The 14,638-nt window shown below is 46.4% G+C and overlaps 1 protein-coding gene across 3 annotated transcripts in view; it reads left to right on the top strand.

Annotated features, from left to right (window-relative positions):
* The window catches only part of slc36a1 (solute carrier family 36 member 1), a 39,121-nt gene extending 24,794 nt beyond the window's left edge, over nucleotides 1-14,327 (top strand). For all 3 annotated transcript variants that reach the window (XM_086304994.1, XM_086304993.1, XM_086304992.1), the window contains one exon: nucleotides 12,766-14,327. In XM_086304994.1, the coding sequence (XP_086161120.1) occupies nucleotides 12,766-13,114 (349 nt within the window). In that variant the 3' untranslated portion in view covers nucleotides 13,115-14,327. The remainder of the gene's footprint in view (nucleotides 1-12,765) is intronic.
* Nucleotides 14,328-14,638: the final 311 nt, after the last annotated feature.

Below are 14,638 nucleotides of genomic sequence, written 5' to 3'. Positions count from 1 at the left end.
TTAAAAGCTGTGTGTGTGTGTGTGTGTGGCTGTGACAGAAGCAGACCTTCCCTCTTCATTAACAGTCCCAGCTTCCTCGTTAACCCTCACCGCGTGGCCGTGTGTGCCGAGACTCGCCGTGGCGCTGAGCGTGCTTCCTTTGTCTGAGTCACTTTGCCACAGGCTGCAGCTGAGCAGCTAGCATGTGCTGTTGATGGGAACGAGAGAGGACGTGTGGACGTCGCGTGAGCTTTCTCTTCTTCTTCTCTTTGTTGTTTCTTACAGCGCTGTGGCACAGAGGTGGTGTGCAGCTGGGACTTTGTGCTGCGTGTTGCCGGCTGTCGTATTTTTACCCTTTCACAAACATGATGTGTGCACACGTTCACCTTTTACGGATTCCTCTGGCCTTTGCTTCCTGCGCCTGTTTCGGCTCACCTGTGACTCTGACAAACTGAGTCAAAGATCTGACATGGAGCAGCGTGTATTTTTAGAGGAAGTAACGTAGTCACGTGGAGAGGAAAAGCAGTGAAAGTGTCTTCAGAGGTTAATTAACTGAATTTAAAATGAAATGGAAATGTCCTTTTTCATTACTTCCATGTGAAAGGAGAATTTTCTAACTCAATTAAATTCAGATAAATTGGAAATGAGGTGCAGTCCATGGCTGAGAGCCACACTGGCATTAAACTCGTCTGGCTCCGGGCTGTGCAGCAGATTTGGGGACCCGGCTGCAGGCATGTGTTCCCACGTGGCCTCAAGAGCATTACTCAGATCCTGATGCGGGACGATAAGGCCAGGAGGGTTCCAGCTTATCCCAAATGTGCTGGAAGGGGTTGAGGTCAGCGCTTTGGGCAGTCCAGTCAGCGTCTCTTTGCAGAGAGTGTTCACCCTCACATCATCACCGATCTCTGAGACAGGACCCAACCTGTCTCTGGTGCTGCTGGGCCGAAACATTTCAGACCACCGCAGGGAAAAAGACAAGCCGGGCTATAAATGAGAGGTCACGCTGGTTTATTCACAGCATGCAGGAAGCGGCATTAATACACATACAGTTTATGCAAAGATGAGAAACCGATAAATATTTAAACATCAGTGAAAAATCCACTTCACACTGCATGACTGAGTCACGCTCAACTCCAGCTATCAGGTGACCCCTCCCTCTCCTCCTCCTGTTGGCTGACATGAACGGTAAAACGGTTTTCATATCACGGTGAACCGCGTCCGGTTGCTGCCAAAGGGAAGCACTTTGTTTTAGCGAGCGGCACAAGCGTTGAGTCTTTCCGCTTGTTTCTGGAAGTGTGGGGTGTAACTCTACCTGCTCACAGCACTTATCCACTAACCCAAACTATTCCTTGCATTTGTTTTTCCAAATCATGGAAGCTGCATGTGGTCAGGCGTCCACATGCTTTTGACCATATAGAGCTGCATCACTGCATCACCGAGCTCCCACTGTGAGATCGGAGAATATAGGTTTCACCTGATAATCGACCCTAAAGGTCACACATGAGAAATGATTCTGCACGTCGCACATTTTAACCAAACCATCGGCTCTCTGAGCTAAAAGAGACACAGCAAGCAGAGCTGGGCTGCAAGTAGAGAGGTCAGCCTGAGGATTTCTGTCTTTAGCACAGACCTCCTGCTGGGTGGGGAAGGTCAGGCTTGCCCTGCAACTCCATCCTCCTACACTTCCACCCTCCTCTCCTCCACTTCTCATGCTTCTGTCCAGGGAGTTAGATTAAAATGCAGTGGATGTGTTTTTCCTGCAGATAAGCACGTCGACGGTCAGCCAGTCAGCGTCTCGGGCACCCCACACGTGTTGGTTGTTTTCCCTCCCCATCGCCTGTTGTACTCTGTATAAGGGGTGTCATACATGTGGCCCGGAGGCCTGCTAAAGGGCCCATTGCATGGCTTTGCAGAGTGTGAAGGCTGTAGTGAAACAAATGAAGTACTTGGGTTAGTCAGTAAAAATCTTTTCTGTTCCGGGTGTGTGAGGCAGGTGGAGGGATCCTATTGTATCCATGAGCGATGGGAGGGTTTGCCCCGGCGTCTGCAATGATGCAGACACTTTATCTATCTGCTGAGATGAACCAACAGAGTCCACACCTGTGGGGTTGGGGTTAGGGGTCTGGGTAGAGGCTGAAGAGTAAGACTGGGATTAGAATTGGCTGAAATGAATTTCCTCATTAGGGTGGCTCACTACAGCATCTGAGGCAGGGGAGGGACTCTGACGTGCAGGCGGTGCACAGCCATGTTTGATGGTTCAGCATCTGGTTTCTGGTAACAGGCCTGTGGTAGACTCTCTGCTGGTCTGGGAACAGCTCAGAATCTCTGCGGTAGTTGATGGATGAAAGCATAAATTACTGACTGTGGAAGGTATGTTGTAAAAGTTCCTTTCACGTCTGTCAGTTTTACAGAGAGTGGGGTGATGAATCTGTTTCACTTGGTTTTATTTTTTTCAGCCTTTTTAAAGGTCTTTGCTTGAATAGTAAATGCACTGGTACTTACATGGCGCTTTTCTACTCTATCTGAGCACTCAAAGCGCTTTTATACAACTAATTCATTCACCCAATCACACCCATTCACTTTTTCTAAACTGTGAAGTGCTTACTGTCTAACATTATACACATTCACACTCCAATGGGTGCATCGGACAGCAACATGGGGTTAGTATCTTGCCCAAGGATATTTGGGCCTTGGAGCCTGGGATCGAACCACCAACCTTCCGGTTAATAGCTGACCTGCTCTACCACCTGAGCTACAGTCAGGAAATACGAGCAAAATGTGGCATTTTTGCTGTTTGTTGTGGTGAATCTAAATGAGTTAGACACCATGATTTTTCCCCTGCTGTGTGTCAAAGCCACTCATGGTGGGCCTGGGAGAGAACCCCGGTGCTGCACGAAAAAGGAACATGAAAGGCCACTTTGATTAGCCAAGTGAACAGGAAGTCCACTTCAGTGTGATTACAGGTAGCTTTGGCAGGTTCCCCAGCTCTCTGCGTCTGTGTCAGGCGCCCTCTCACTCATAACAGTTAACGGAGGTTGTGTTTGCCGGGCAGGACAGAGGTGTGTGTGTGTGTGTGTGTGTGTGTGTGTGTGTGTGTGTGTGTGTGTGTGTGTGTGAGAATTTCTTTCCTGTTTGTCATGCTTGTTTTCAGTTGTGTCTGAAGCTGAAGTTTCAGTCCCGCCCTGAGGCTAGCACCTCGAGAAGGTGACGAGTTAATGGAGAAAAGGACGGAGCTGAAGAGGAGGGTCCTCAGTGTCTGTGATCAGATTGTAGGACACTGTGTATAAACTGCACTGTTGCTGATCTGCTGGTCTGCACTTGTGTCACATCTGGATTGTTAAGTTTAAAATCACAGTTTCTGTGTTAAACCTGCTGCTGCTTTTAGAACAGGAGGGAATCATGTGAGACCGCATCAGAGCGTTTCCCTCTCCTCTCGCTGCTGCCCGCTGCTGTTGTCTGAGATTCATCACTTTTCCTTTTCAAACAACTGCATGGGATGATATTATAAAATGTTGGTGAATGTATATGTTTGAAATAAAAATGAACTGAACTGAACTTCTTAGAGCTCACATTTATACATGGAGCCGCATCCATCATCCCCTCCCTCACAGCTGCACGCCACAGAGCAGTGGTTTCCCACAACTGTCGTGTTTGCAGCTGCGGGCGAACGCCTCCGTGCACTCGCTGTAACCAGCCGGGTTGATGCTTATTAAACTGCTCTGGCAGGAAATCCAGCGGCTGCTCGAGGCCAACTCTGCGCTTAGAGCAAACACTCAGGTGTATGTTTCCAACAAGTCTGTTTTAATCGGGTCAAGCTCTTCATCAAAGCTGCACAGAGCACCGCACACACCGCTGGACGTTTCTTCTTCACCTGTTCACTGTCACAGACGCCGATAACTGAAGTCAGCAGCTGTTTGAGAGAAAGACGAGAGAGAAACACAAAGAGGAGCATGTGCGTGCAGCTTCCAGCGTCACGCTCGTTTGGGCTTTTCTTCTTCTGGCGTTTCCTGTAGTTACAGCGATATTTTAACCACGGGTGTGGGTGCAATTGCCGGCATTAAGTCAGTAGAAAAAGGAGCAGAATGGAAAATATTGAGAGCATCATGGCAGGATAAATTAGGCAGTGAGTGTTTGCAGTGAGATTATAGCATTTAAAGAAGTAAACAAGTGTTTGTGATGACTTCAGGGAGCCCTGAGTGTCAGACGCAGGAAGAGCTGTCGCGCTGCCTTCATGTTGTGTCTGAGCCACGAGGGAGACAAAGTGCTCCTAAAACGTCCGACAGGGTCACGGACATTCACGTGGCGATGGTCTACCTGAGGACGGAGAGCATGGGGAAGGTGTTGTTTACCTCGAGAGCACGTTGTCTCGCTGCCGGTGCTTGTCTGAATCTCAGTGATTTCTAAACGGAGAGGGCTCTCTCTGTGACTCCTGCAGTTCTCTGTGATGCAGACACTGTAAAGCTTCTCATTAACAGGAAGTAATTGTTTCCCTGCAACTGAAGCAAAGTGGCAGTGACGTAGCATGGCGGCAGAGAGACGGACAACTTTTACTTCATTTATCACATCGTGCTTTCTCCGTCTGTAACTCAGTCATGGCTCAAAGAAGCTTTCGTGGTTGAATAAAAAGAAATAATCATGTCAGTCCAAATTGATTACAGCCCCTGCAGCTCCGAGACCCCCCCCCGAGATTAAATGAGTCCCCACTCGCCCACGGGGAGGAGGAGCTGCAGTGATGGCTTCTGTTACCTTCTACCTTTGTAATTTCAAACGACCATTAGCCACGGTAAATTGAACCAGTAACTGTGAGGTTGTGCATCCTTTCTCCACCTGGCCGACCAGTTTGATTGCTCTCACAGTGACTCCCAGAGGCTCAAGTAATCCATTTATTTTCTGAGGAAATTCTAACCATTTCCCGTACAATCTAAAAGAGCAGTTTACCGAGGACACATCCACCCCCTCCGACAAAAGTTTGTAATTGAATCGCAAGGAGATGTTTAGACTTTTGCTCATCTCTGGATGGAGTCCCTCCTCAAGCAGACTTATGTTTCTTGAAGTGAAAACTCTTTTTATTCCTCGCTGGAGTCGCAATTACTCAGATGGGCTTCGGGCATGTCCTAAAAAATTAAGGTACGCTGCCTCTTCCTGTGAAAAAGCATCAAAGAGTTTGCAAATGTGTCTTTGTGACTGTAACAGGTATAAATATTTCAAGTTTTAATCATCATCTACTTTTGCAACACACGCTCATCAGAAAGATATAACAGGGCTGAAGTGAGCTTCCTCTGAAGGGTGTCTGAGCTCAGCCTCGAGGATTTTGGTCCGGGTTTTTATGACGTCATTGTGACATCATTACACAGCTGAGATCTGTGACTGTGAGGCCGTCTGGGTGCAGTGAACTCATGGTCATGTTATAGAAACCAGTCTGAGCTTTGAGACACGGGGCTTTGTTATCCTGCTAAAAACACTGAAGAAGCGGCAGCACTCAGGCAGGCTGTGGAGTTTAAATGATGCTCAGCTGGTACTGAGAGTCACACCAGCAGCAGCCTGAACACGGACACAGACAGGATGGATCCATGCTTTAAACTCGTCAGACCAGGAAACGATTCTCCAGCTTCTGTTGTCCAGGTTTGAGAGTCTGTGTGAACCGTAGCCTCCTGTTCTTGCTGACAGCAGTGACACTGGTAACACCCATCTCCTTTGGAGTACAGAAGCTCCTCTGACGTTGTCCACGAGCAGAACTGAAGCAATCCTTTTCATATTCGAGGCACGCAGCCAGCTTTCCCATATTAAAGTTGGAAAACCCGTCGTCTGTGGAGCATCTTCCAGCGTGTGATACTAAAGGTCATTTCAAGGAGACAGGCAAAGGTGAAGTAACAGCAGCAGGATGTACAGCCTGACTTTCCAGGATTCAAATGGCAGATAATGGAATATGGATAAACAGGGCAGAGTTATCATCTGGGAAAATCAGGAAGAGGAGGAGCGAGGCTCAGTCACGGGCCAGGTGTCACACTAAGGCCGGCCTCGGCTCCGGAAAAAGCCCAAAATAAGGTTTTCAACCCAAAGCAGGCAAACTGTGCAGCTGCTGCAGGAAGGTAGCGTGCAGAATATACAGGGAGTGCAGAATTATTAGGCAAGTTGTATTTTTGAGGAATAATTTTATTATTGAACAACCATGTTCTCAATGAACCCAAAAAATGTTTTTGGAAGTAGTTTTTAGTTTTAGCTATTTTAGGGGGATATCTGTGTGTGCAGGTGACTATTACTGTGCATAATTATTAGGCAACTTAACAAAAAACAAATATATACCCATTTCAATTATTTATTTTTACCAGTGAAACCAATATAACATCTCCACATTCACAAATATACATTTCTGACATTCAAAAACAAAACAAAAACAAATCAGCGACCAATATAGCCACCTTTCTTTGCAAGGACACTCAAAAGCCTGCCATCCATGGATTCTGTCAGTGTTTTGATCTGTTCACCATCAACATTGTGTGCAGCAGCAACCACAGCCTCCCAGACACTGTTCAGAGAGGTGTACTGTTTTCCCTCCTTGTAAATCTCACATTTGATGATGGACCACAGGTTCTCAATGGGGTTCAGATCAGGTGAACAAGGAGGCCATGTCATTAGTTTTTCTTCTTTTATACCCTTTCTTGCCAGCCACGCTGTGGAGTACTTGGACGCGTGTGATGGAGCATTGTCCTGCATGAAAATCATGTTTTTCTTGAAGGATGCAGACTTCTTCCTGTACCACTGCTTGAAGAAGGTGTCTTCCAGAAACTGGCAGTAGGACTGGGAGTTGAGCTTGACTCCATCCTCAACCCGAAAAGGCCCCACAAGCTCATCTTTGATGATGATACCAGCCCAAACCAGTACTCCACCTCCACCTTGCTGGCGTCTGAGTCGGACTGGAGCTCTCTGCCCTTTACCAATCCAGCCACGGGCCCATCCATCTGGCCCATCAAGACTCACTCTCATTTCATCAGTCCATAAAACCTTAGAAAAATCAGTCTTGAGATATTTCTTGGCCCAGTCTTGACATTTCAGCTTGTGTGTCTTGTTCAGTGGTGGTCGTCTTTCAGCCTTTCTTATCTTGGCCATGTCTCTGAGTATTGCACACCTTGTGCTTTTGGGCACTCCAGTGATGTTGCAGCTCTGAAATATGGCCAAACTGGTGGCAAGTGGCATCTTGGCAGCTGCACGCTTGACTTTTCTCAGTTCATGGGCAGTTATTTTGTGCCTTGGTTTTTCCACACGCTTCTTGCGACCCTGTTGACTATTGTGAATGAAACGCTTGATTGTTCGATGATCACGCTTCAGAAGCTTTGCAATTTTGAGACTGCTGCATCCCTCTGCAAGATATCTCACTATTTCTGACTTTTCTGAGCCTGTCAAGTCCTTCTTTTGACCCATTTTGCCAAAGGAAAGGAAGTTGCCTAATAATTATGCACACCTGATATAGGGTGTTGATGTCATTAGACCACACCCCTTCTCATTACAGAGATGCACATCACCTAATATGCTTAATTGGTAGTAGGCTTTCGAGCCTATAAAGCTTGGAGTAAGACAACATGCATGAAGAGGATGATGTGGACAAAATACTCATTTGCCTAATAATTCTGCACTCCCTGTATATAACTTTTTTTTTTCTCTCAGAATGAGATCCAGTAAGAGTGTTGCTAAAGTACCCACTGATGCATAAAAAGTAGAGTAGAATAGCCCTTTATTGTCATTGTGCATTTACAATGAAATTATGGGTGCTCCACACCAACTGTGCAGGAATCAAATATAAACAGTAGACAGCTCGGATAAATGCCTGACCAGAGCAATGTATACAATGCAGTGTAACCTGTGTTTTTCCCTCCCAGAGGCCAAATCAATCTGAGCGTGTGTCTCTGGAGTGGCACTCATGGGCGGAGACCTTTTTGGCTCTGGCTCGTTGATAACGCAGCACAGACTTCTTTAAGCTAATGACTGCTTTCACAGTTTGAGCCGTTTTCTCTGTGGAGTTTAGTCTTCTGCCAAAAAAGCCAACTTTAACTTATGCAGACTTCGGTTATTCCCAGTGAAACGGCCCGGGAGTTACTGAGCACACTGAGCCCCCCCGACATCTTTAATGAGGTGCGGTCCACCGAGCGACAGACAATCAGAGAGCCCGCCTGCCTGCCGCCGCCACGGGCTTGCTTTCCTCTCTGGGAAGTGTTTGCCAGTGGCGCCGGTACCCTCTGACTCCCTGTGGAGAAAGTAGACCAAAGCCCTCCCAAAAGTCTGATCCCACCTCGGAGCATCACCACTGCTGGATGCAGCTGAAGGTAGGGGGTCCATCTCTCATTTAAAAGCTTTTGGCTCAGTTCACAGGCTCCCGCTGACGGGCTAAAAACCACCGCACCCCCATTTTTCTTCTGGCTGTGAAACCAGCCCGGCCTTCCCAGTGTCTGTTGATGCTGGTGGGTTTAAATAGAAAGTTATCCACATACTCCAAACTGACGCCGTCTGAACAGAGGGTAATGGCACTGAGATGCACTGATGCTGTACGCTCTGCAGCCCTACCTCTACACCTGAGGGGGTGTGGTTAAAGGCATGACGAGGTCAGCACAGAAGGGAGAGACTTGTCATGCTCTCTCGGCTGTTGTTGTTATTGAGTCATTTAAAATGAAAATAGTTGGTATCTGTGACTCTGCTCCGTTTTTGGTTTTATGTGGAAGGATGTTCTCTGTGAGTCGGTTCTCTGACTCTGCTTTTCTCACCTGTGGAGGGTTCCTGCAGGGTTCAGTGCTGGGTCCAGTTGTATTGTTTTTCTTTTTCTGGAATTTCTTTTAATGTCTATGCCATGACACTGTGCTGTGCATGTTTTTAAGCCTCAGCAGACGGGTAGGCTGCCCACTCTGGTTGAATGTTTGTTTTGGATTGATGATTAATAATTTCCTTGTTTTAAACTCTGTAAACTGAGCCCATGATTGTCGCTCCTCCTGATGTACTATGTAAGAATCAGTCAGGTGATTGCTTCCTTCCTGCACAGTGTTCATAAACATCATGTAGTATTTGAACTTTGACTCTGTAAACCTTATGTCACCTTCCTGTTTATTTACAGAATAAATGTAAGCTATAGGGGGTGTCCAAATTCATGGGCTGCATCCTCCTGAGGCCGCATTTGTAGGCCGATTTCGTCACAGCGACGCAACAAAGGCTGTATCCCAATTCAGGGTCTGCAGCCTTAAAGTACGCAGCCTTAACGGTCCACAAGGGCCGCATACTTAAAGACCGCTAAGGCCGGAAGTGCGAGGCTTGTGAAATGGGACGGTCTAGCCTTCGTTGCGCTGCCCAGATTGCCTAGCAACCATGATGCTAACAGCTGGAAACGTTTTATACAGCTTTGTTTGACAGAAATGAAGGAGAGAATCTTTTGTTCATTTGTTTGTTTCTACATGAGCTTTGATCATTCTCTGTAAGATTAAGGTCAGCTATTGAACGGCGTATATTTTAAAGCAGCGGTTCCCAACCCCCGGGCCTCGGACCAGTACCGGTCCGTGAGTCGTTTGGTACCGGGCCGCGAGAGTTGAGGCTTAGGTGTGAAATGTATAGTTTTCAGGGTTTTTATTGTTTTTCAGCGTTATTTTGTTATCGTTTTTATCGTTTACTCGGTTTTCCTGGGTCTTTTCACCCGTGTTATGAATAAATATTCTTTTTTTTCGGTACCGGTACTAGTTTTATTTTGTTGTATTTATCCGCGACACCTTAAAGGCCGGTCTATGAAAATATTGTCGGGCATAAACCGGTCCGTGGCGCAAAAAAGGTTAGGGACCGCTGTTTTAGAGTAAGGCTTTAAAACCAAGTTAGTACAAACGTCACCAATGTCACATAACTTTGCCGACATGTGGCCAACAGGAATGTTGTAATGTTCTTCGTTATTAAACATTTGCACATAAATAAGTGACATAATATTCAGTACTTAAGGTTTACTCTTCGGGCGCCCCTCATCCACAGTTTTTTTTTTTTTTTTTTTTTTCGGCAAAATTATCCACACCCACCACGCTGCTATGCATTCTGGGATATGTTGGGCCACGAAGTCTACACCGCCATGCCCTTAAAATTCAGGGAAATGAAGGACTCATTTGAGGGCCGCATTTCGAGCAGCCTTTGAATTGGGACAGCCTTCGTCGCGTCGCTGTGATGTAATCGGCCTTAAAATGTGGCCTTTAAGGCTGCAGACCCTGAATTGGGATACAGCCAAAGGCTGTCCAAATTCGTAGACTCAGATCGGTACCACGCATGCGCAAATCTTACGTCACTTCCTCTCTTTGCCAACACTGCAACAGTTAATGTTTTTGAATGACACGGTTAGCTCCCAGTTAGCTCCTAGCATTTCTCAACAGCTCTACCTCCTTTTTGACTGCCCGGGACATTTAAACAATGGACAATCCGTATACAATGATGTGATGCCCAGCCTTCCTAGTCTTCATCTTTCAGTGTGTAGCATGCTCTCTCTCTTTTTAAACCCAGGCAGAAAAAAATTTGTTTTGTCTCTGAAGCCCTAAAAGTGCTACGACCAAATTAGCGTGCTCAGAGTGTTCTCTCCGGCACTTTGAAGATCCACGCCTCCTCTCCAGGGACCACGTCTCCTCCCCGGAGAGGCTCAGCATGTTCTCTAATAAGCCTCACTCGCCTCACAGCTCCTGCCTCATTTGATGACTCGGTAAACTGCAAAGCTTTAAATGGAGTTTGAAGAGCAGGCTTCAGGAGCCGTTCCCCAGAGGTGACAGGTTTCCGCTCTTGTTGTGTGAAAGCTCAACTTTGCCATTGCCCCAGAAGTTAATCTGACAGATCTGAGCACGATCGATTCTGGTTGAGAAAATCTTTTATCAGCTGATTTGTCCCGTGCACTCGCCACAGAGAGGAGCGTGACTTGAACCTGCTCATGTGCAAACATTTTCAGGCAAATGCTTTGACGTCTTGTCAGCGGGCCGCTTGTTTTGTACGAGCGCGGTCGGCCATCGCCCTTTATGCCCATCTCCACGGCAACAGGTGAAGGCACTTAAGGTCCCCGGTGACTTCAGTGTCACGGTCGGCGCTTCCACCAACACGTGAGAACAAACTCCACATGGTGGGAGGCTCTCCCGCCGCCTCCTCGGTTTGCTGTCTTCCCCTCTGGCTATTGCTACTCTCCGACCTCACTTCATCTCTCAGCCGTCACTTCTCCTTTTTCAGCACCAACTTTACGTTGCCCATGATTTAAAAATTAATGGGCAACAGACTCGCTATCAGGAAAGATGAGGACACTCTTCTTTAATCATCGAAAACAAAAGGTGTGGCAGTCAAGCGTTCACTGAGATCCAATGCTCACTAGGTATGACAAATGTTCACCTGAGCAGCCACACCATGACCCAGCAGGTTTGAAACTGCTCATTAAACACACCTTCTCTTCTCATTTCCAGCTCTGTGGTAATAATCAGTCTGTTAGATAAGCTTTGCATGATTCACAGTTGAGAATAATCCTCCTTTGTCTGACATGTTTGCTGGTCCAGGTGTGTTAGGAACATCTCCTGTGTGACATCATCACTGCGCAGTCTGACCTTTGGCCTCACAGTCGTTCATGAATAAAAGTGTTTTGGAAATCCCACAGAGGGTTTGGTGTGCAGAGGAAAATTACCTTTTAGAGAACCGTGGATTGTTTCCTGTAGAAGCACTGAGCTCATTAGAAATGTTTGAGGTCATGTTCCACTTTAAAGATGATGTTGTTCACTAGGGCTGCACGATTAATCGTTAGAAAATCCCGATCTCGATTCATATTTATGTGCGATCTCATTTCCAAATGACAACGATTTTTAAAAGGGAAAAAAAAAAAGATGACGATTGTACCGCATTTTGATCCGGGACATAATCTGCATGAAAACAAGCGCTCACGCTTCCTGCTCAACAAATGACAAGGGCGGAGCCTTATACCACGTGATACAGAAGCCATCTGGCAGGGGAAAAACAACGGAGAGCACGTGAAACTGCCCGAGGGGAGAAAACACAATGAGCGCAGAAGAAACGTTTCCTGATGGCGGTGAGAATGACAACCCCACTGTAAAATTATTTCCAAGAAAAGGTTCTCATTCCTCCGTGTGGAAGTTTTTTGCCTTCAAAGAAGACGATGAGAGTCAAAAAAATATCATTTGCAAGCTGTGTTTTGCCATAGTAGCAGCACCGCAAGGTAACACTACAAATCTGTATAACCACCTCAAACGTCACCATAAAGTGCAATATAACGAAGCTGTAAAGGCCAAGAAAGTGACAGGAGAAAATCCGTCCCCGTCAACCACCCAAACATTAATAACGGGAATGTTATACAGCGCTTCCCCATACCCGTCGACCTCCCGCAGGCACAAAGAAATTACGGAGGCTATCACTTATCACCTGACCAAAGATATGGCTCCCATCAACACTGTGCAAAACGAGGGATTTAGGAGAATGATCAACATCCTAGACAAACGCTACACAGTGCCGTTCCGCAACTATTTTAAAAATGTTGCACTACCTGCTCTATACACGCAGTGTCGAGCAACGGTGGAGACGGAATTACAAGCAGTACAACGTTTTGCGGCAACAACAAAATGTGAGACATTTATTGTTTTTATGTTCTGTCTCAACTGTTACAAAGTTGATGTGCGGTTAATAAGTGCAAGAAATATTTATATTGGAAAAGAAAATCGTGAGGGAATCGTGATCTCAGTTCTAAGCAAAAAAAATCGTGCAGCCCTATTGTTCACTGTGTCCTTCTTTCCTCCTCTCGTATCCCAGGTGCCCTCGCCATCCTGATCCCAGAGCTGGACCTCGTCATCTCGTTGGTGGGCTCGGTCAGCAGCAGCTTCCTGGCGCTCATCTTCCCACCCCTGCTGCAGCTCATCGTTTTCTACGGCGAGGGCCTGTCGCTGCCGGTGAAAGTCAAGAACCTCGTCATCAGCCTGGTGGGGCTGATCGGCTTCGTCACGGGGACCTACATTGCCATCGTGGAGATCGTTGCCCGCAACGGACACAAGCGCGACGAGACGCCATCCACCTTCTTGGTTCAGTGATGAAGTGGCGTGACTCCCGGCAGGTGGATGGAGGCCTACTCGGGCCATTTGAAACCATTTTAGTGCACATTTGAACTTTTATCTCATTTTATCTGCTGCTGTTGGACATCACAGCTGTTTCAGGATAAATCTGTGACATGTCTACGATTAAGGACCATGGAGAACCTGTGGTGCTCGATGTTTCACTGCTGTGTCATGTTCTGTTTGTACCTGACAGTCACGTCTTATCAAGTCCATCCTTTTAGTGCAATCTAACAGATTAATGATGATGGAGAAGGTAGGAGATGGTACGGGGGTTAGAGGTAATTTATTCTTTTGACTGATTATTGTTTGTGGTGTTTTAGTCAAAAAATCAAACTACCTCAGTTTTTAACATCCAATTTGGAGCCTTGTAAAACACCTTCGCTTCACGCAGCCCCCAGTTTAGAAGTAAACATGTTTGTTTAGCACTTTGATTTCTGCCTTATTCACTTTGAATATAGTTTTAAAATCGCTTTAAAAAATTAAAAATCCGCTGTTGCTTGGGTCGAGGGGTCATAGCGGTTCTGATGGGAACGCCTCGAAGTGCCAGGAGATCGTTCGTATCTCATCACAGCAGACTCACCAGGATGACACAGCAGCTGTTAAACAGTACAGCTGCTTTCTTGCTCTCAGCTTTGGGTCAAACTGTGAGCTTTGACAACAAGGTCACAGGTGCAAGAGGCAGAACCTGTGAGGGTCTCGGGATCCTCTGGGAGGAGTGTGGCAGGTGTGCAGGGATTAAAACCCCCTAAAAATGTGCCAGATGTTCTTGTGAATATTACAGCTGCATTAGTGCCCGATGATAGGTTGCTACAAAAAAACGCCATCAGGTTTGAGCTGCATGTATCTAATATAGCAAGTTTTAACTGCGGGCTTGTAGGTGTTGTCGACGCCTCACAGTGAAGCGTCTGTGCTGCCGTGTGTCTTTGTCCGTGTGGCATTAGATAACAGACTTCTGGTTTCCCTTCACCTGTGAAGTCACCTCATGCAGGGCTGGAAGTCGTTCTGTGTGTGTATATATCCATCCATCGTAAATGTTTGCACATGTAAATACTCATCTAAACTATAATTTTCCTTTTCTGTTGTAAGTGTCAGGTTGCAGCTGATCAAATGAGTGCATTTCAGCATGAAAACATCAAGAAATGTAAAATATTCCAAACTTCATCCAGCTTGACGGCCTGCATCCTTCATATGTGTGAGACCTTCATTTGCTAAATCACTCATTTCTTTACTCTTTACTTTCTCAGAATAAAGATGTTGAAAGTCCAAGTTCGTGCGTTTCAGTCTCTTCGTATTAGCAGGACGACTCATAAGGATCTGAAAACTCGCCAACTCTTGGAGCCGATCCAGAACTGGGTTCGGAAATTTTTAGAGGGATTTGTTACTGCACGTTTGGCATCACATCCTGACAAATGAGGTAGAAAACGAAGTTGTTCGTAGCACACATGATTAAAACTCTGTTGATGACCCCATAGTAAGAGCATCAGAGTCGGTATGACTGAACATCAGCCCCTAAATATTACCAATGCATGAGTGTGTTTGGAGTTAGCTGTAACTGTAGTTGTCCAAAAAGGGCA

This window comes from Aulonocara sp. 'chitande type north' Nkhata Bay, linkage group LG2 (assembly GCF_057382095.1).
Source record: "Aulonocara sp. 'chitande type north' Nkhata Bay isolate Kocher_YH1m ecotype deep benthic linkage group LG2, A_spYH_male_GT1.1, whole genome shotgun sequence".
NCBI classification, from domain to species: domain Eukaryota; kingdom Metazoa; phylum Chordata; class Actinopteri; order Cichliformes; family Cichlidae; genus Aulonocara; species Aulonocara sp. 'chitande type north' Nkhata Bay.
This window is presented reverse-complemented; position numbering and strand designations above follow the sequence as displayed.